A 23,026-nucleotide genomic window follows, 5' to 3' on the forward strand; every position below is an offset into this window, starting at 1 on the left:
ATTCTTAATCTTCACACAAAAATAATGATTTTATAATTTTAATTGCCTTTTAAGAAGATATTTTATTATGATTGAATGAACAACATTAGCAAATAGGGGTTCTTGGAGCAATTAAAATTATAAAATCATTATTACTTGTGTGAGGATTAAGAATTTAAGAACCTAACATGGACTTGTTTGGGCTTTCCTCGAGGGGATTGGTACAAAGGTGTGTCGTAGAATCAGGAATGCAATATGTTTTACATCACACTAGCTATTTGAAGTAATGCAGTTGAGGAAAAAAAGAGATTGTGAGTGTTACATGCTTGAAAATGTTTTATATGTTTGATTTTATTTTTAAAATTTTCATTTGAATATGCTTTACATGTTATGTTTATGTATTTTAATCTTAGATAATAGGTTTTTTAAAACATTTATTTTAAAATTAAGTTTATATTTTTATTAATATTATGTTCACTATTTTTTTAAATTTTCTTTGCATTTTTGGCATTTTTTGAAATATTTGACATTTTGTTTATTTTTTGGCTTTTTTTTTGTATTTTTTTGCCTTGCTTCAAAAGGCGCGTGCCTTGCCTTGTGCCTCAGGTGCAAATTGCCCCTTGCGCTTTTAAAACACTGATGTGGTGGGAAAAAAGAGGAAATTAAAGATACAATTATGAGAAGAAGAGATTAAAATTTGGACAGAGAAGAGATGGCAAATATTGCAACTTTAGATATAAAGAGATAGGAAAGAGAGAAAAATGGCACTCTTACCTGTAGGCAAATGAGTCAGCGAATTTGTTGGTAAACCTTGGAGTTTGTGAAACAGAAGCTCCTGAAAGTGTTCTCTTGTGATCTTGCTCAAGTCTGATGTTTCAGCTGCCATGCTCCTTGTCAGGTTCCTTTGTGGCCACTCTACAATTACGTCTCAGTCCCCTTCAATAATCAGATCCTCCTTTCTCAATCTCAGCCCTCAGAGTACTGCATGCAGTTCAGCCTTAATAGCATTATCAATGCCTAACAGACCAAAGAACCCAAATAAGTTCTATCATTCATGGTTTCTGATTGCACCTCTTACTTTTGATAGCCTGGGATTATCCAAGCTTCACTGATCGAAGTTTTACTTGAAATTCTGTTTTTGAGGTGCCAATGCAACCACTTGGCACTTGCTATTCCCCCAAGGATATATTTGGAGTAACAAGAGAACTCTAAAGTCTTTACTTGATGGATGATTCTTATCTCCATCAATCCCACTATAGCCTCTACATTGATACTTGCCAGAAAAATTCTGGAATTTTGTTCTTCCCAAATTGTCTAGAGAACAGCTCCTCTTGTGCACCTCCATAATATCTTCCCCCTTCTTCTAGGTGGGGAGAAGAAAGAAGGCCGTTCATCTATATCCTGTGGAGGGGGGAAGGGGTCCACCTGGATCTAAACAAATCAAAAAAGTGTTCCTAAATACCATTCCAGAAATTGACAGGAGATTAGTAGGTGGGTAGTGGTTTGGCAACTTTCCTTGCAAACAAGGCAACACGATTTTCTTTTTAATATTTACTTGTGCTTTCATCATGGTTTTTTGCACATGGTTATGTCAGTGTAAAATTTTGAGGATGGTTGATATTATATGCCTGAATGTAGTTTTTGATGTTGTGAGTGGCTTTTTATAGGTTAGAACTTCTTGTTGGCTGTTGCACTTTGCACTTCTGTTATTGCAGTGTGTTTGTCTTGTAAAGCTTCCATTTTTCAAATTTATGTTTACCTTGTTTTTTTTGATACTATAAGTTTATGTTTACCTTGTTAAAACTTCTATTTCAAGTTCATACTTATCTTGTTCAAACTTCATATTTCAAGTTTTGATTTTATGTACAGCTACCAATTAATATGCTTTCTGTATTATATAGGTCATATTGGCAACAAATATTGCTGAGACATCAGTCACAATTCCTGGAATCAAGTATGTTATAGATCCTGGGCTGGTAAAAGCACGCAGTTACAATCCAATTACAGGGATGGAGTCCCTGATTATTATTCCAACATCCAAAGCGCAGGCTCTTCAGAGGAGGTAAGCATGCTAGATCATGGTTGACGATGATTCAAAGGGTTTGGATCTTATAATACTTAGAAGAGCTTATATTTTCATGTTTATGTCATACTAGTGAAGGGGTCTCTTACCATAGTTGTCGAGGTGTATAGCCAAGTTGCCTGGTTTTTGACCAAGAAAAAAAACTAAGCATAGTTATCCTTCTTTTCTTGTTTTTCTCTCTCCTCAAAACTCTTGTCCTTTACATCTCAACAATAAAACTCTAAAAGTAAATGTGGGTTAGAGAATTAGAAGAGAAGAGAGGGAATATAGAAATAAGGGAGAAAAGAAAAAATGCAACAAAGGTTCACGTTGAGAATAAACGCAGAAGGATGGAAATGTTAACCAAACAAGGAACAAACAGATCGAATTTGTATTGGGGGGCAACAAATGAGGAATTTGGGACCTAATTTGCTGTATATCATGTATATATGTGTATTTGGGGAATGGTAGCTATGGCTGTCTAGGGTCTTCTGGAGTTAATACCCCTTCTTGTATGTCTCTTGTTTCATTTTTTGTATTGGAAATGATAACTTTCATTTTAATTAGTAAGAAGTACAGAATAAGCACCTGAAAAAGGAGTGCCGAACTCCACATAGCAGTCCATTATTACAGTGCTGCCCTAAATAATTCAGCCTTGATTGATCCTTGTTTGGCTAAACCATCAGCCAATCCATTGGCTGACCTTCTAACCCAATTAAATTTTACATCATTTTACCTTTCCAACCACCATATTTCTCTCATGGTTTGCCTATGTGTACAGACCCCTAAATTTCCTTCCTGAATCCATCCAATTATCAATCTTGAGTTTTGCTTCAATACGATGGAGGCTCAATTGTTTAGCCAATTTCAACCCTTGAAGGAGGGCCAATAACTCAGCTCTTAACAAGTCTCCTACCCCTAATGGCCCCAATATAGGACTTAGAATCTTTCATTTCCATCCCTTGGATCTTTGCCTACTGCCGATGGCCCCGGGTTACCAAGTGAACTCCCATTAAAATTCAGCTTAATTATTTGCTGTGCAGAAGGTGCCCAACTTTCCTGAACTATAGTTTTAGACCTTGAAGAAGTTGCTACTGCATTCCAGCCCCTGGATGTATCATCAACTGAGAACTCCTTAAATAAATCCATTATTTTAACCCAATGTGCTACTTTGATGGTAATGCTGTCAATGGTTTCCTCTTTTGACTTTCCTGCCCTTGAAAGATCTGGTTGTTTCTTTCTTCCCAAACCACCTTTAAAATTGCTGCTCTCCATCCTCCCTTTTCTTGGTTGTCTAAAGAAGCTTTGCATCAAAGAGGCCTGCCACACTAGGAGGGGGAATCCACCTGCAACTAAAGAGAGAAGAAAACTACTCCCAAATACTAGAGACAAAAGAGCAGGAGATTAGTTGGTGTTCAGCTGTCTCACCCATAGTACAAGACACAAACATGAGGAGATAGGCACCAATTTGGCCTTCTTTTTTGAAGTCCATCACAAGTGTTAATAAATCACTGTTTTCAAATAAATATAAAAAACAGAATAAACACATAAGAAGACTAAAAAACCCTTTTAATTCATTCTCTCCTTAAAACATGACTTGCAAGATGTATAAGGAGGCAATAGGGCTTAGGTTCTTGTTTAACAAAGTTACAAAATTGCCACTGGCAAGCTTCAGCCCATAGAAAATATCATAATTCCAATTGCTTACTAATATAAACTAAAAAAGTGCATTCAACCCCCTCCCTCACCCACCAAAAGGGTGGGGGACATTTTATTTGTAGTTAGAACCAAGAAAGCATGTAGTGTTTGTTTTCTTTCCTCTTCCCATCAAAAGAAGTCATTTCATTTTTCTGCTAAGAAGATTACAATAGTATCATAGACAGGGAAAGAAAATATCAAATGCACACACACACATCATAGGTTGTTTGCTGGAACATAATTGATTTCTGTTACTCTGTTTAATGCAGTGGTCGCGCAGGGCGTGAAGGGCCTGGGAAATGCTTTCGGTTATACCCAGAGAACGAGTTTAGTAAACTTGTAGATTCCACTGTGCCAGAGATCAAGCGTTGTAACCTTTCAAATGTTATATTGCAGCTCAAGGCTTTAGGTGTTGATGATATTATTGGGTTTGACTTCATGGAAAAACCATCAAGGTGAATTAAATTGCCCTGGTGTGCTACCTTTTTCTGCAAGGATGTTTGCACTGATTATTATTGTTCCTAAATGAAAACCTTTATATAGCATGGCCTTAATCCTAATGCTGCATTATGAGCTGTATCTTTGTTTCTAAATCTTCAATTAAAGAAAAAAACGAAAGAGTGTTTTACACAACTTATTTATGGCCTTGCATAAAGTGTGAATTGAGGTGCATCTGGACAATGACATTTTTTTTGGTAGGAAACAACAAATTTTATTAAATATAAACAAAGCAAGATGTACAATTCTTAAGTACAGAATTTTAGCAGTCACCACTATCTCTCCCCATACAGGGTGTTACAACTCGGTCCAAAAAAATGTTTCTATTAACACCCTGCTTGACTAATGTATCAATCAATACTCACTGATTTTTTGTGTAAACCTCTAGTCAGCCAACTCAATTTCATAATTTCATTCCTATATGTCCACACAACTTGCTCATTATTTACCAACCACCCAATCACCACTTAGAGTTGCCTTCGGTTATGATTTTATTCAGGTTCATTTCTTTAATTTTCTGCATCCCTTGAATAACCACCATGAGTTCTGCTCTTGTATAAAATCATTGCGAAGGTATTATCTCTCAGGATCAGGCATGTTCTTCCTATCGTTATTACTTCCAACCAAGGGGCCTTTGTGTAGAGGTGTAAATCGGGTTGTGCCGCCCGCGGCCCGTCACGAACTTGGACCAGCCCGGCATGACACGGCACGATCGAACGGGCTGTGCCACTTGCGGGCCGGCATGACCCAGCCCGTAGCCCGACCCAGCACCACCCATATATATATAATACATATTATATATATTATATTATATTATATAAATTATAATTATGTATTTTTAATTTTATTATACTAATTTATTTAATTATTGTATATATAAGCAATTGTATACACAAAATTCATATAAAATTAAAATTTTAAGTTTTTTATCAATTTTTTTAAATAGATAGCTTTGGCCCGATGCACGGCCCAACCTGACCTAAGGCTCAGCCTGGCCCGTGGCATAGCACGACACCGTGCCATGCTGGCCCAGGCTGACCCACTTTACACCTCTACCTTTGTGCAAGGAAGGCAAATTGTGGATCAAATTTTGATAACCAATGAATGTGTGGAGGATTTGAGGAGATCAGGGAGGAAATGAGTTGTTTGTAAGCTTGATCTAGAGAAAGCATATGATATGGTGGACTGGTCTTTCTTGTGGGAGGTGATGGGTTGTTTTGGATTTGGAAGAAGATGGTGCAAATGGGCGATGGGGTGCTTGAGGACATGTCAGTATTCAATCCTGGTGAATGGGACAATAATGGATTTCTTCTTGGCCTTAAGGGGTATTAAACGGAGATTTTCTTTCTCCTTTTTTGTTCACTTTGGTAGCAAATGTGTTGGGGAGATTGATGTCAAAACTCTAGGAACTTAATAAGAGGTTGGAGAACTGGCAGGGAAGGGGTTCCAATTACTTATAGTTTGTTGGTGATACAATTCTCCTTTGTGATGGTGGTGATTTGAGTTGGATTAGGAATCTTAGAACTGTGGTGCAACTTTTTGAGCGGATGTCAAACTAGAGGTGTAAATCGGGTCGTGCTAGGCCGACCCGACCCGCGCAAAGAGGTGCAAATCGGGTTGTGCTGCCCGCCGCTCGGCCCGACCCGATGGTCACAGGTCATGCCGTGGCTCGGCACGATTGTATGGGCTATGCTGCCCGTGGCCTGCGACACGACCCATACAATCATTTTCAATTTTATTTAATTATTGTATATATAAACATTTGTAACATCAAAATTCATATAAAATAAAAATCTTAAGATTTTTTTTCAATATTTTTAAATAAATAGCTTTGGCTTGGTCCACAGCCTGGCTTGGCCTAAGGCATGGCACAGGCCCACGCGGGCTTGGGTTGTGTCGGGCCGACCCCCCAAAATACCTGTTGTTGCTTGTGATGAATGAGAGAGAGAGAGAGGTACGAATGATAGAAAGAAAAGCAAACTCAGTACTGGCAGCCGCCAATCTTCTATTTATATTAATCTTTATAAAAAAGGCAAAATTACAAGTATGCCACTGGCGGCATATCCTTGGATAAGAACAATAAGAAAAGAAAGAAAGAAAGGACTAGTAGCTGAAACTGTCCCACTAACATCAGTTACAAGGAACACTCAAGGCTTACAACACTCCCCCTCAAGTTGGGCTGAAGATGTCTATCATGCCCAGCTTGTCACATAGCTCATTGTGCCGCGAACACAGAAGTCCTTTTGTGAGGACATCAGCAAGTTGTTCCTTGGAGTTGACACAAGGGATACAAATTTCCCTTTTTTCCAGTTTCTCTCTTATGAAATGCTTATCCACCTCAATATGCTTAGTCCTCTCATGTAGGACCGGGTTGCTGGCGATGTTTATTGCAGCCATGTTGTCACAGTAAAGAGACATAGGATTATGGACAACAACTCCAAGCTCACCTAGGAGGTTCTTTAGCCAAAGGACTTCAGCCACCCCATGTGCCATAGCTCTATACTCGGCTCCTGCACTCGATCTTGCTACCACACTTTGCTTCTTGCTCTTCCAGGTCACCAGATTTCCTCCTACAAGTGTGTAATACCCACTAGTGGACTTTCTATCATCCACGGCTCCTGCCCAATCAGCATCTGTAAAGACTTCCACCTTTAGGTGATTGTGTTTACTGAATAGTAGGCCTGTTCTTGGATGTTTTTTCAGGTATCTAAGGACTCTCTCTGCTGCCTCCATGTGTGGCTTCTTAGGAGAGTGCATAAGCTGGCTCAAAACTCCAACTGAATAGGCAATATCTGGACGGGTCATGGATAGATAAATCAACTTTCCCACTAACCTTTGGAACTGCTTTACATCTTTCAGAGGTTCACCAATACAGTCACCTAGCTTGTGGTTCGCATCCATAGGATTGTCTGCCGGCCTTGCACCTAATTTACCTGTATCCTGTAATAGATCAAGGGTGTATTTCCTTTGGGAGACAAAGATACCCTATTTTGAACGGGCAACTTCAATCCCAAGGAAATACTTTAGGAGTCCTAGATCTTTCACTTCAAATTTGGATGCAAGGAATTGTTTCAATTTCTGTATCTCTGAACTCCAACTCCTTGTAATGATGATATCGTCTACATACACTATCAATACGGCAACCTGCTCCTGATATCTCTTCACAAGAAGTGTATGATCAGACTGGCACTGTTGGAACCCCATCTCTTGAACTGCCATGTGAAACTTACTGAACCAGGCTCTGGGAGACTGTTTTAAGCCGTAGAGAGACTTCCGTAGCTTACACACCTTGTTTTCACTTCCCTTGGCAGAGAATCCAGGAGGTTGAACCACGTATACCTCTTCTTCCAAGTCACCATTCAGGAAGGCATTCTTTATGTTCAGTTGATGCAATTCCCAGTCAAAGTTAGCAGCTAAGGATAGGAGAACCCTAATCGAGTTCATCTTAGCCACTGGGGCAAAAGTCTCATCATAGTCAACTCCATATACCTCCTGTGTGTACCCTTTGGCTATCAGTCTTGCTTTGTACCTTTCAACTGTTCCATCTGCCTTGTGCTTAACTATGAACACCCATTTGCACCCCACGGGTTCTTTCCCCTCTGGAGGATCCACCAATTCAAGTCTGATTTTTGTGGAGGGCATCAATCTCCTCCTTCATGGCATCTATCCACTTAGGGTATTTTAAGGCTTCTGTAACAATTTTGGGAACAGGGATGCAGTCAATTGCCGATAGGAAGGCTCGGTACGAGGGAAAGATGTGGTCATAGGAAACAAAGTGGGTAATGGGGTGTTTGGTAGTGCAAGACCTGACTCCCTTTCGTTGAGCAATAGGGATGTCTAGGTCGTCCACAGTGGGAGAAGGGTTAGGGGTTGGACTTACCTCCTGAGATTCTGATGATGTCAGTTGCTCAGTGTTTGGCTGCTCCACATTTCTATCACACTGCTGATCTCTCCGACAAGTATGCTGGAAGACACGGAAGGGAGTGATGTCCGGAATAGAAGGAAGAGACACCTGAACCTGCTTCTCCTCTTCCACACTACGGCTCTCCCCCTGAGGAGGAGGGAAGAGCGACTCGGACTCAAAGAAGGACACATCCATAGACACAAAATATTTACGACTGACTGGATCAAAACACCGATACCCCTTTTGAGAGGATGGGTACCCCAGGAAGACACAAGGAATGGACCGAGGGTCTAACTTACCTCTGGATGGAGACAAATCATGGACAAAGGCCCAATAACCAAAGACTCTCATGGGGATGGAAAATAAAGGTGACTGAGGGTACAGTAACTGATGAGGGGCCATGTAATTCAATACTCTGGAGGGCATGCGGTTGATGACATACGCAGCTGTAAGTATAGCATCCATCCAAAACCATTTTGGGGCATTCATGTGGAACATCATCCCGCGGGCTATTTCAAGGAGGTGTCTGTTTTTTCTTTCTGCAACCCCATTTTGCTGTGGTGTTCTGGTGCATGAGCTTCTATGAATAGACCCATGGGAGGCGAAGAACTCATTTAGCTCCCCATGGAAGTATTCCTTCGCATTATCGGATTGGAAGATCTGTATTTCAACATGGAACTGTGTAAACACCATCCTCTGGAAGTCTTGCACTATCTTTGGAACCTCGTCTCTTTTACGCATAGGGATTACCCATGTATAGCGAGAGTAATAATCAAACAATGTAATAAAATACTTATATCCACCCTCAGAGGTTACATTTGTAAGCCCCCATACATCAGAATACACAACATGAAAAGGAACATTTGATCTTTTATTGCTTGAATGAAATGTTGTTCTACATTGTTTACTCAACTGACACGTTTGACACATGAACTCTGACACTGAACACGACTTAAATAAAAGTGGAAACAAACATTTTATTACTTCGAAAGAAACATGACCTAAACGACTATGCCACAACAAAATTTGACTGACTATGTGACTCTGAGGATGACATGGAAAGACCAGCTTTGTTGTCGAGAATGTAGAGACCGTCCACCAGGCTTCCTCTACCAATCGTCCTCCCAGAAGTTAGGTCCTGAAAAACACATGAGTCAGCAAAAAAGGTTACACTACAGTTTAAAGAACTTGTAATGCTACTAATTGAAAGCAAATTTATGGGAAGTTGAGGGACATGCAATACACAATTCAGGTTAAGGCCATGGGGAAGGGATATCGATCTTTGACCTGCAATGGAAGAAAGTGAACCATCTGCAAGTCTCACTCTATCCCTTCCTAACAAAAGGCTATAAGAATGGAATAGGTTAGGCTTACCGATCATGTGATTTGAGGCCCCTGAGTCAATAATCCAAGGGGAATCTGTGGGAGTGACATGGAATGTAGAAACCACATTACCTGAAGTAGATGCAAAAGAGGTAGAGGGAGTACCAGTGACTGAGCTGTCCAATTGCCGCAATGCCCTACCATAAGATTCCAGATGCTCATTGAATGAATTCATTATATCCTCCTTGCGGTCAGGCTTATTAGGAGGGTCCCAGGTACTACCGGCAACCTGAGTGTCTTGGGTTGCCACATGTGCTGCACTCGTTCTTTTCAAGTGACCTTTACCCTGTTCTTGATTCTTTGCTGCCCACTTGGGTTTCCCGTGGATGTCCCAACTGGTGTCACGTGTATGTCGTGACCTTCTACAGTGGGTACAAAAGAGTTTATCTTTATCATCTGCCTTCTTAGGATCACCTTTCTTCCCTGTTGGGCTGTTATTCACCGCAGCCAAGGCAACTTGTTGCTCCCCCTCGGCTGTAACCATCACACTTCGCATGCTTTTTTCAGATTGGACAAGGGAGTGTACTTCGTGTACTGTAGGCAATTCTTTGCTTCCTAGAATTGCACCCTTAATGGTTCATATACAGGGTTCAGCCCTAACAAGAAAGCAAATATTCATTGCTGAGAGATCAGCTTCCTGTAGGCCTTAGCATCATCATCGTGCTTCCACTCTATGGCCTGATAATGGTCCAACTCCTTCCATATGGAGGTAAGAGCTGAATAATATGAGGACAAGCTATGGTTTCCCTGTTTACAGGTAGAGGACTCAACTTGTAGTTGGTAAATCTTGGCATAATGCCTTTGCTCAGAATAGGTACTTCTGGCCTGTTCCCAGATCTCACTGGCGGTGTCTGCCCACATAAAATTCTTCTTCACATCAGTTTTTATAGTTGTGAGGAGCCAATACATCACCATACTGTTTTCTTGGTCCCACCTATCATGTTCAGTTGTATCACCCTTGGGTTCTTTCACTCTTCGATTGATGTAACCGGCCTTACCCCTTGTTGTTACATAGAGTTTTACACTCTTAGCCCACTCCAGGTAGTTCAGACCATTCAAGGGGGTAATTGGCATGGAAAAAACCATGGTTTCACCTCCCATACTTGCTGTGTTGCAAGTTGAGGTGTTCCCCGGTGAGGTCAGTTCATGACTTGCCATTGAATATTACAACCAACCAGTCCAAATGCCACCTAATAGCACAACCGCCACAATTGGAATGTGGCAACTCAGGATTTACTCTTGGAATGTGAGCAACAGACTATTGAATATTGTTGAGAGCACAAGAACTACTGCTGAGAATGAGAGATCAATCACTACAATGTCCAAACAGAACAATATATAGTCCGGTCATCGGTTCAACACCACCAATACAGACATTACTGTCAGTCTGAATGTGGTTCCCCCACTCTAACCATCCAATTATTCAAACTAGTAATCATAAAATCAAGGCATAAGCCCTACGCACCATTGGATAAAGAATACTGAGATAAATTGAAACAAAACCACACCTGTTCAGCACTAGATCAGAACCTGCTAGGGTTTCATTGCACCATCAACACCCTCCTTTGATTAGGGTTTCAACAGACCAGCACCATCCCACGGCCAGACACAGCTAGGGTTTTCAGTAACTCTCGCATGGAGCCACTAGGGTTTCAGCAGAAGTACAGCCACAGGACTTACTAGGGTTTCTGCAAGCACAGCCGCCAGAGAAAATTGAAAACACAAGCCGCCGCTAGGGTTTTTTTTTCTTCTGAAACAAAAGTAGCCACGTCCAATCGCCTTTGGAAAGACTGATGCTAGGATCGTAGGTCTTCTCCAACCCAGAAATTCTGCTCTGATACCATGTTGTTGCTTGTGTTGATAGAGAGAGAGAGAGAGAGAGAAAAGAGAGGTACGGATGATAGAAAGAAAAGCAAACTCAGTACTGGCAGTTGCCAATCTTCTATTTATATTAATCTTTATAAAAAAGGCAAAATTACAAGTATGCCCCTGGCGGCATATCCGAGGATAAGAACAATAAGAAAAGAAAGAAAGAAAGGACTAGTAGCTGAAACTGTCCCACTAACATTTGTTACAAGGAACACTCGAGCCTTACAACAATACCCCAACCCAACACGACCCCGTTTTACACCTCTACCCGTGCAAAGAGCGGGTCGTGCCTCTCCCTTGGGATAATTTGGGGGGTCAGATTGGCACGGCCTATGACCCGAACTGGGTCGTGGGCTTGGGTTGAGCGGGCTGCATGTCGAGTTGGGTTGGGCTATAGGCTTGGGCCGAACCGAGCGAGACTTTTTTTTTTGTTTTTTTTGACATTTTGATTTTTTTTACTTTTTTGCTAAGTAAAACTAAAATACTTAACTTTCCTTTGGGAACAAATTGAAAAAATAAAAATTCTAACAAAGAAATGAAAAAATACTTAACAAAATACAAAATGGACAATAAGTTGGAAAAAATATTGGAATTTTATTTCATTTAAATCTGGAACTTGAACAATACAATGGTCAAAAAATACTTAACAAAATGAATAAAATATAAAAAATATAATACAATTACAAATTGAAAATAAAAATGTCATTGTTGAAAAAATAACAAATAGTTTAAATAAAATTGAATAACAAAATTTACAATAATTTTAAAAAATGCTACAAAATTATTGAGTATACAAAAAATATTGTCTTCATCATTTTTCTTCAAGTTCTACACCTCCATCTCCATCTTGATTTTGATCATCTGTTTTAGGTGAATCATTGGGTCTATTGTCATGCCCTCCTTTGTCTTATAATCTCTTGTACAAATTGTCATTTCCCAATCTTCCTCAAGTATAATATCTTGCGGCATTTTTGCATTATAAAAATTTGTTTGTAGGGAATACAACTTTCTAACATAAAATAGGTAGAATTCCATCCATGTTGAACATCTAGCAAACAATGTTTTATATTTTAAAGCATAATTATGATATAAATATTTAAATTCTTGTTTTCTTTCTCCAAAACTTATATATATATATATTCTAATTTTAGAAACATGATGAGAAATAATATTTAAAGCATCTTGAATACATTAATTTAAGATGTGACACACACATTTAATATGAAATAATTTTCCATGTAAACATGGTTTTAATTGAGATTTTAAAATATTTATTGCTAAATCATTATTACTAGCATTATCAAAACTAATAGAAAAAAGTTCATTTCAATTCCATAAGCATGTAAAGTATTTAAAATACTTGTAGCAATAGTTGTGCCAGTATGTGGCCATTCAAGCCTAGTAAAAGTTAAAATTCTTTTTTGTAAAAGCTAGTTTTCATCAATAAAATGACCAGTAACAGAAATATGACTTATATTAAATTTAGAGGTCCAAATATCATAAATAATTGCAACTCTAGAATTAAGATTTGATAAAATAGAAATTAAAATTTGTTTATATGAATAAAAAATTTTCAAAGCATTTGCTCTAATAGTATTTCTAGATTTTTTTTTTAAATTGAAGATTTACAGAATTATGTAAATTTTTTTCAAGTTTACTATACTCAACTAATAAAAATGGTTGTTCAGCATGTACAATATATTTTGCAAATTCTTGCCTCATTTTTTCTTGTGAATATTTAAAAGTACCAAAACCCCCACGCCCAATTTGTGTTTGTGATTTTTCTTTCCCTTCTTATTTCTCATGTGTGAGCAAATGTCATCCCTAGTCACTCCTACATTTTTGGCAAACGACCATTTATTCCTTCCCCTCAACCTCTATTTTAAATAATTTCCAAACCTGGCTTGTCAATTTAGTTCCCTTCTTTTTCCTTCCCCTAGTAGTAGTACTAGGGGTGGGAACTTCAGTAATGTCAGTAGCATCCATATCAATGCTAACGCTATCATGTTGTGACTGAACATCATTTCCATTGAACATGCTTGGAATTGGTTCCATTGGACATACTTGAGCAAGCCTTCTTCTTGTTGAAACTTGAAAAAAGTTGAGACTTGAGAATTGGAGAGTAGAGAGAGAGTATTGAGAGTTTGAGAGTGTATGGGAGATTGAGAGAGTATGAGAGAATTGCTGAATTGGTGTGATGAGAATGGTGGAGGATAGGGCTATTTATAGGAATTGAAAATAATTTAATTGTCGAAAATACCCTAAAACTAGCTATTTTTAGTTGTTGGGAGGCATTTTTGCTATTTTTTCTCCCCTAAAGCCAAAATACATAAACACCCCCTCTATTATAGCTTATTGGGGGTATTTTTGTAAAAAAATTCCAAAAAGCTAAAACTAGTTGTTGGGGGTCCCCAACGGCTAGTTCCTTTGGCGGGCCATGCTCAACCCACTATGGGCCGACGGGTCGTGCTGTGTGCTGGGCCATGTTGGCACGTGGGCCATGGGTGGCACGGAACACACAGTTGTGCCGTGGCGCGCCGGCCCATGGACCTAAAACCCCCGGCCCAACATGACTCGCACGATCGTGTCGTGCCTGGCACAACCTGGTGCCGTCGTGCTGGGCCGCGAGTGGCATGACCCGATTTACGCCTCTATATCAAACTTAAAGGTTAACTTTGAGAAAAGTCAGAGTGGTGGCTCGGTTTGGCATGTTAGCTAGGTAGTCCCATTGATCAAAAAAATAAATAAATAAAGACTTTGAGAAAAGTTTCATTGTTGGAATTAATATGGGGGAGAGGGGGATGGACGAGTGTGTTAATATTCTGGGGTGTGTGGTTTCCAGTTGGCCTATGAAATTCCTAGGTCTCCCCCTAGGTGATAACCTTGGGAAAGTGAGCTTCTAGATCCCTGTGGTGGAGAGGTTTGAAAAGAGACTTGCCTTGCCTCTTGGAAACAGAATTATTTATCCATGGAAGGACTAGTGATTTAAAAAGGCGCGCCTAGGTGCACAGGCGAGATGCATTTTAGGGTAGGCACCTCGCCCAGGTCCTAGGCGCGCACCTTTTGAAAGCAATTAAAACTATCTTCTTAGAAAGCAATTAAAACTATCTTCTTAAAAAGCAATTAAAACTATCTTCATTCTAATAAAATATCTTCTTAAAAAGCAATTAAAAGTATAAAATCATTATTTTTTGTGTGAAAACTAAGAATTTAAGACCCTAACATGGACTTGTTTGGGCTTTTGCCTCGAGGGGCGTGGCACAAAAACAGCTCATAGAATCAGGATTATAATATGTCACATTAGCTACTTGAAGTAATGTAATTGAGAAAAAAAGAGATTGTGTTTTATATGCTTGAAAATATTTTATATGTTTGATTTTATTTTTAAATTCTCATTTGAATATGCTTTACATATTATGTTTATGTTTTTTAATTTTAGATAATAGGTTTTTTAAAACATTTATTTTAAAATTTAAGTTTATATTTTTATTAATGTTATGTTTAATAATTTTTGGATTTTTTGCATTTTTTTATTTGGATTTTTTTAATTTTGTGCCTTGCTTAAAAAGGCACTCACCTCACTTTGCACCTTGCGCCTTAGTGCAAATTGACCCTTGTGCCTTTTTTGCGCCTTGCACTTTTAAAACACTAGGGAGGACGGGTCACCTTAATTAGGTCCACTCTAGCAAACCTACCTATGTATTTCTTGTCGGTTTTTAAAATCCTCAGTGGGATAGCAAGGAAGTTAGAGAACCTAATGCTGGTCCTTTTGTGGGAACCAGGGGAAGAAAAAAAAGGATCATAGGGTTAGGTGGGAAGTGGTGTGTAGGAGCAAGAAGCTAGGGGGTCTGGGAATTGGGAATGTACAGAATCGGAACTCAGCGTTGTTAGGCAAATGGCTTTGGAGATTTCCTCTTGAGAAAGAAAAGCTGTGGGCAAAGGTAGTGGTGAGCATCCATGGATTAGTGGCAAATGGCTGGAACACTGGAATTAGAGCAAGGACTTCAAGGGCATCCCCATGGAAATCCATCCAAGCCATCCTTCCGTTGTTCTTGCCTTGGATCAGGTATAATTTGCATTCAACCTTCTTGGTTCCTTCCAACTCAAGGTCTGGATTTGATTGGGATTTGGGATTTAGAAGGGCAACTGGAGATTCTGAGTTAAATAGTACCTTGTCTCTTTTGGGTGTTCTGGGTGGGGTGTTTTTGGATACCTCCCAAGCTGATAAAAGAATTTGGATTTTGGACTCCCACTCCTCATGGTTTGTTTACTTGCTCATCTTTCTTCAATTCCATAACCCAACCAGTAGTTAGTGGGGGTCTATCTTTTCCTTCGAGGATTGGATGTTTTTGCTGGGAAGCATACCTGGAAAGAATCAACTTGCTTCAAGGAAAAAGACCAAAGAGTTGTTCGTCTCCCTATTGGTGCCTTCTTTGTAAGGTTGATGGTGAGAGTTGCTATCATTTATTGATTTCCTGCTCCTTTGTTCAAGGTTTATGGAAATGGTTTTCTTCTTTGTTTGGTTGCAGGTGGGTCCCACCACCAGATGTGAAAAGCTTGTTTGCTCTGTCCTTCCTCAGATTGCCAAAGAAAAGAGGAAGAATAATGTGGCGTTGTGTAAGGGCTGCTATTATATGGATCATCTGGAAAGAAAGAAATTTCAGACTATTCTCGGGGAAGGAGAGAAACAAGGAATCTATTCAGGAGGTGATTTGTTTCAGGGTAATGGATTGGTTCAAATCTTTGGAACTCTTCAACAATGTATCAATAGATGATTTGTCCAGAAACTGGAGAGAAGTTGCTTTCTCAGTCCTGGTTAAGGAGGTATCAGTCCCAGTTTGGTTCCCCCTCCAAGCGGCTTTCACAAATTGATCTTTGATGGGAGCAGCTTTGGTAACCCAGGGCCCTCGGGTATTGGAGGTGTGTTAAGGGATGAGAAAGGGATAATAATCGCCTTGTTCTCAGGCCCTATTGAAGCTGGTGATTCTCTTAGATCTGAGATTTTGGCAGCTTTAGAAGGTGTGCAGAGAATTAAGGACCTAAATATATGGAAGTTGATCATTGAAGAGCTGGTGGTGGAATGGCTGAAGGGAGACAACAATGGGTTGTAGGTGTACAGTAATGAGAAGAAAAAAATTCAAGTGGCTAATGGAAGATATGGAAGTTAAGGTTAATTGAGTTAAGAGATGCGCAAACTCCCTTGCTGATGGGTTAGCAAAACAAGGGGTTAACAGAGAGGTTATCTCCTCCATTTGTATCCTTTTCTCTGTTTAATGAATTATTCTGTTATTGATAAAAAAAAGTTCTCCTCTTGTTGAATCACCCACACCAATTGGTCCCGAGAATAATGCAATCACATGACCTTCATCTCTAAGGACCCCTCCCACCCCAGAAGGCTCTGGATTCCCAAGAATACTGCCATCAAAATTAAATTTTGTGAATCCCCTTTCTGGTGGTATCCATTTCTTTTGCATCACTAAATGCGATGCATTCTATTAATGCCTCCTTACTTCTCAAATATTTTAGCATTCCTCTCCTGCTGAACTGTCCAATAAGTGCTGCTCTAGTACACCTCCACATGATTCTTCCCCTTTTCTAGGCTATGAAAATGATAACAAAGAAAATAAATTAGTCATGCTTGAAAGAGGGATTCACCTGCATCCAGAAAGAGAGAAAAACCATTCTAAAATACATGCAACAAATGGGTAGGAGCTTAGTAAATAATAACAAATCTTATCAGAAGTTTTGCCCAGAGCACACCGATTTGAGGATAAGCACCAAATGACCTTGTTTTTTGTATTTATTAATTTATGAAGGTGCCTGTGTAGTTAAATCTATTGCACACTTTGGAAATGTAGAGTTTGAAAAAAATGTCCGGTTTCAAATATTTGAATTATGGGAAAAACCTATGAAATGGTCTACAAATTCAACTATCCATGATTTTTCTTTAAAACTATTATTTTTTAACAGCTATGGTCCTCAACTCAACTAAACCTTGTCCAATTATATGGGGTCAGTCACATAAATCCTGTTCTGTTCAATTCCTGCAATTTTTTTACCATTTTGATATCTGTTGCTTATTTTTCTCTAAAAGAATGCAATTTTATTGTAACTTCCTTTTAATCACTTGTTGAGTTAAGATTACATTAATTATCCACTTTGGTTAAGGGTCTATCCGTGTTCCCCTAACAGTTATTTTCCGTTTAGAAGTTGAATACTAAAATCTTGCTGCTGAACTTCTGCTTGTTAGTAATGCTGACTATTTCATAAAATTGAACAGGATGGCTATAGTCAAATCTTTGGAGCAGTTGTATTTGCTAGGTGCTCTGACTGATGATTACAAACTGTCAGATCCAGTTGGGCATCAAATGGCCCGTTTACCCTTGGACCCAATTTATTCAAAAGCTCTTATATTAGCTAATCAGTTCAACTGCTTGGAAGAAATGTTGATAACTGTTGCAATGCTTTCAGTGGAATCTATTTTTTATACTCCTCGCGAAAAGTTGGAAGAGGTATTTTCCCATTCCCAACTTATTTCATTTTGTGTTTTGATGTGCAATTCTTGTATGATGAAGTGACTGCATTACATGTTTGGATGTAGTTATTGGATCTTTAGAGTTAAATATGCTAACCATCTCCCTCCACACACACATACACACACACACACAAAGAGAGAGAGAGAGAGAGAGAGAGAGAGAGAGAGAGAGACTGATGATAATTTGTGTTGATAATTTTCAACATGGATTCCCAGCAAAATACCAGGCTTTGGTGGTGCAGGTCCAATCCAAAGAACTTTCACCTTGATCATTTTTATCAAGGAATTTGTAAAAAGATGCACAAGAAAAGTGACCTAAAATATCCAGGCTCCAGATTGTTTGGTCATCTCCATGTGGATTAATGAAAATAGGTTTGAGGATTTCTAGTAGACTAATGATCTCAAGTGTTTCATGGTCTTTCAATCATCTCCCGAACCTGAAGTCCCATGAGACATTTGAGTGTGACATGAGGCTATCAATGAAAGAAATCTGTTTTGTAAGTGGTTATGGCATATAATCTTGGAAAACAAACACACAAGGGTTCACTCCTCACCTCGGCCACTTTCCAAGGGCATTTATGAGTGACTCTGATCGCTAGTCCTACATCCCAACCATTATGATGCATCCCATATTTGCTTCTTATTGTAACCACAGGAAATTTATTTCTTCTGAGAACCTCCAGAGCCATTTACCCAATAATGCTGTATTTTTGTCCTTTATTCTTCTGATTTGAAGGCATCCATTCTCCTTAACCCTGCACATGCTCTCCCAATTTAGCAAATCATCTTTCTTGCCCTCCCCTGGTTCCCTCAAAAAGTCCCTTAATTATCTTTTCTATAATTTTACTGCTCTCTTTGGTGCCCTAAGGACTGACAAGTAGAAGAGATGGATACTTGTTAGAATAGACTTTAAGGGTAAGTCATCCACCTAATGAAATGTTGTTTTTCTTCCATGGTACAATTATAGAGCTGTGCCCTACTCTATAATTGTCGTACATGTCTTTGAGACATTGCTTGAGTATTAAGCATACAGGTGGGTGCTGCCTGCTGGCAAATGCTACTTTGTTGTCAAAAGAAACAGAAAAAATATTTACTTTTTAGAAAGCCTTTTTACAAAGGATGTACAGCTCATTAAACTTGTTTGACCTTGTAATTGGGTTTGTTTTCAATTCCTGTATTTCAACTTCTGATTACATTCTCAGTTCTTCAAAAGCAGTCAGTTCTTTCATTAGAAGTTGGAATTAGCTAGACATTCTGATTATATTCTTGCCAACTGGTTAGGCAAGAGCTGCAAGGAAATGCTTTTCAAGTGCTGAGGGAGATCATCTCACTTTGGTGACTGTGTATCGGGCTTCTGCTGAGTGGTTGGAGAAGGTCAAAATGGCAAATAATAAAGACAAAACAGCTGAAAGAAGCCTTAGCAAATGGTGCAAGGAAAATTTTATCAATAACCGCTCCTTGAGACATGCTCGAGATATTCACAGGTTTTGAAAACTTTAAGCTCTATGCTGTGCTTTTAAATACTTTCAATGTGGATAAGTAGCTCTTTATGAGATCCAGTCATTTATTTGAATTCCTTTCTTTTTGACCCATATTTGTTTTACTTTCCTTGTAATGGCCTCACCGGGAGGGGGTGAATGTTGGTCTCTCCAACTAATCTCCCTGCTTGCCTGTTCAATATAAGAAAAGACATGAAGAGGTATGGGACAAAACATTTGATGGGTCCCATCTAGGAAATTTCTTGTTCCAAATTGGAACTTATGTAGATCTTCCTAGCCATTTGATTCAGTTTTTCCTCTTTTTTTTCCTTTTTTATGTGCTTTCTTACTTTTTTTATTCTTTTTTTGCAGTCAAATTCAAGGACATGTTGAACAAATGGGTTTTCGTGTTGCATCATGTGGGGATGACATGCTTCAGTTCCGTAGATGTCTTGCTGCTGCTTTTTTCCTTAATGCAGCATTGAGGCAGCCTGATGGATCCTACAGGTCTCATATTGTGATATATATTTCGAGAACTTAAAATTCATTTTCAACAAATGACGATGTCCAATTCATTGTTAGTTATCCTTAATAAATTTTCTCTCTACCAATCCAGATGGTTTGTTTTCCTAATAATTTTGCACAAGTTGATCACTAAGTCTTTTTGACTCCATATTTTTCTAAATTGACAAGGCCCACATATTGACAGTGAGTTGTCCCTTTAGTTGGTTTGATAGAAAGTAAAAGAGAAACAGAAAGTTGAGAGTAAGTTTTACAAGATTTGTTAGGTACATTCCCTCAACTTTTTGTATTCTTTTATTTTCTATTAAACCATACATAGCTTTAGAGGAGAGAGATCTCTTTCTAATTTTTAACCACTTAATATTGCATTCTGGTTGGAGTGCAATCTTTAGTTTCTATATTTTCTCTAAATTCTTTATTTACTACACTGCTCGTCTTTGCTTACTAAATTTACCATGAGATTGGTGAAAAGGATGCATCGTTTCCTGTGGCACTTGGTTATTCTATCGCTAAATTCTTGCCTTTACCATTAAGGAGATGTTTTAATAATTTTGTAGTAGTTGGGCACTATTTTGGTAGCTTCTGAGCACACTATTTTTGTTTCAATATTTTCTGTGTAAATGCCTTCTTACAGAGTATTCTGTTCTCATCTTAAAAACTATAACCTGACAGGGCTTTGGCAAGTAGTCAGGTGGTGCAGATTCATCCATCTTCAGTGTTGTTCCGGACCAAGCCAGAGTGTATAATTTTCAACGAACTAGTTCGAACAAATCATAATTACATTCGCAATATAACAAGAATTGATCCATTGTGGTTACCTGAGTTGGCTCCTCAGTACTATGCAACACAAAATTAGGGTTTCTGGTACAAATCTTGAAGGTAAGAGCTAGTTCGTGGCAAAGAGCCTTTCATGTTTCTGCTGCACTGTTTGGGTTGCATATATTAAGTTTTTCAGTGTACTTTCTGCTACCACTATGGGTGTGCCATTGTGTTCCTGCTGCAGCCAGAATCATTTTCCTGTCTGTCTTGATTCAGCTAGTGTAGGCTAGCATACAAATAAAAAAAGTACTATAGTCTACCAATACATGTAGATGCTGCATAGGACCATGGGTCATCTACTTCTAGCCCCAAAATCAACCCAGTTGGGTGGTCCTATATAGTTTATTTCTCAACTTCTTTCATGAAGCATTTAGCACACCAGGCATTTGGATGGTGAGAGAGTGGATGTTAGGGTCATTTAATCTGATCTTTTGTTTGGCCTAATTGTCTAGCATAAACTTTTCTCATATAGGACCTATTGGACAAATATATATTACCCGTAGTTGTCAAGATCCACCAGGCAACAAGGTGCCCATGGAGGGTTGCCTCGCCCAAGAATATTAGTTATTTTATACAAGTCTCCACATAATGCTTTTATATTTTTCATTTTATGATATTATAGTGTTACAAAAAAGACATTGCGAAACTAAATTATTCATTTTGTGGGTTTGTAGTATTTTCATAATTCATATACTAGCTTCTTTTTATTATTTTCTTATTTGTTTGGGTTTGACTAGCGCACAAGTCAGTGGATACTCTCTGGAACTCTTGAAGACTAAAACCTGAACCAATAAGCAAGGGAGAATTTGAAAATTCTATCTGATCAATACACAAGCTTCTTCTTCTTGGACAAAAACAAGGGCTCAGCCCCTACTTTTTCTATGTTTTCTTTTCTTTCTTCTTTTCCTACTCGTGAATATGTTGATATTTTATGTTTTGATATAAAGTCTAGACCTATTTGATGAAAGACCATTGGTAATTATTAGTGAACGATGGTTTTGCTATGAAACTTATGGAATTAACCTAGGAGTTAGGATTTTTGTTTAAAAGAAAATCTATTACCTGGGTGACAAGGTGTTCCTGTCACCTAGCTTTGCCTTGCGCCTACCTGTATATGTACTTCTGTACCATTTAGAACTTGTTGATTAGTCCTGCTCTTAATTCTTAGGTTTTGTGCCATTTTCAATGCTTGTATTTCTGATCTGTTTACTTTGTTGGCAAATAGGTCAGCAGTGGATTTGATTCCCCGTAGATTCTATTCTCCTCTTATGAGAGATGGCAATTAGGAACCTGAAGATAATTACATTTTTGCTTCTTGTGTGGATGACTCTTCAATGGTATCCTCTCTAACTTCAACTTTGCACCAGAGCATCTCTAAATCCTTGGACAAGTCTGATCTGTCAAAAGGACAAGTTGAGGACATGAATTTGCGCCCTGTCCTCCTAAGTGGGCCAACAGCTGTTTAGTGAGGAGAGCTATACATCTACACGTCAATTGCAGGCGGCATTTTTTCCGACCTTTCACTGGAACTCTAATGGTTCAAAGCACACAGGTTTCGAGGGACTTAAACGTTTTACCCATGGTTCTGTGTTTGCTGTCTCATCAGGTCAATTTGACTACCTTTCCTGAATGTACTTCTGACTAAGATGTGCTGTTACATCAAACTGAACCTGCCTAAGGACATCTGTCTTGGCTTGGGCCGAGCCTAATGATGCCATTTTGCGAAGGAGGTTGTAGACTTTCAGCTGTCATATTGCTACTAGTCTGGTACCCGGGTGGTTATTACATGGAATATGTAATTTGCTCCAGGAAGGTGGAAGAAAATTTATCTTGGTTCTAAATCCAACTTTATGGTTCTCTGCATTGTAAAATAAAGATTATTTAAGAAGTGCATAATTGAGAATCAATTTTTGTGGTTGCAAACTTACAACTCTATGAATTGTTGTATTCTTTCCAAAAGTAGATAATAGAAAACTATCCCGGTATATATGTTTCCTATTTCAGTGGAAGAGAACTTGGGAACTTTTGCTCTCTCTAGGCCGAAAGATGGCCATTGAGGGTAGAGATCAGTAATCTCTTGTTTTTCTTATTTTTTGAGAATTTATTTCTCCTGCAAGCCATGACTCATGACCTTCATTGTAATCATGAATCATCATCAGTTTCCTTCAGATCTGAAGAATATACCAGGTTTTTTCTTTTCTGGTTTCCTTTTCTAGTTCATATCTAAAGTTCTAAACAAAGACAAGTGATGAAAGCTTTTCATTCTGGGCCTGTTAAAG

General features: G+C 38.7%; 1 protein-coding gene across 4 annotated transcripts in view; it reads left to right on the forward strand.

The window, feature by feature from the left end:
• Positions 1 to 22,682, forward strand: part of LOC104599437 (RNA helicase family protein) — a 48,964-nt gene extending 26,282 nt beyond the window's left edge. For all 4 annotated transcript variants that reach the window (XM_010261988.3, XM_088901218.1, XM_010261979.3 and 1 more), the window contains 7 exons: positions 1,881 to 2,041; positions 4,009 to 4,194; positions 17,674 to 17,905; positions 19,210 to 19,412; positions 19,779 to 19,913; positions 20,601 to 20,807; positions 21,973 to 22,682. In XM_010261988.3, the coding sequence (XP_010260290.1) occupies positions 1,881 to 2,041; positions 4,009 to 4,194; positions 17,674 to 17,905; positions 19,210 to 19,412; positions 19,779 to 19,913; positions 20,601 to 20,784 (1,101 nt within the window). In that variant the 3' untranslated portion in view covers positions 20,785 to 20,807; positions 21,973 to 22,682. The remainder of the gene's footprint in view (positions 1 to 1,880; positions 2,042 to 4,008; positions 4,195 to 17,673; positions 17,906 to 19,209; positions 19,413 to 19,778; positions 19,914 to 20,600; positions 20,808 to 21,972) is intronic.
• Positions 22,683 to 23,026: the final 344 nt, after the last annotated feature.

This window comes from Nelumbo nucifera, chromosome 3 (assembly GCF_055504915.1).
Source record: "Nelumbo nucifera cultivar China Antique chromosome 3, China Antique-T2T, whole genome shotgun sequence".
Taxonomy (NCBI): Eukaryota; Viridiplantae; Streptophyta; class Magnoliopsida; order Proteales; family Nelumbonaceae; genus Nelumbo; species Nelumbo nucifera.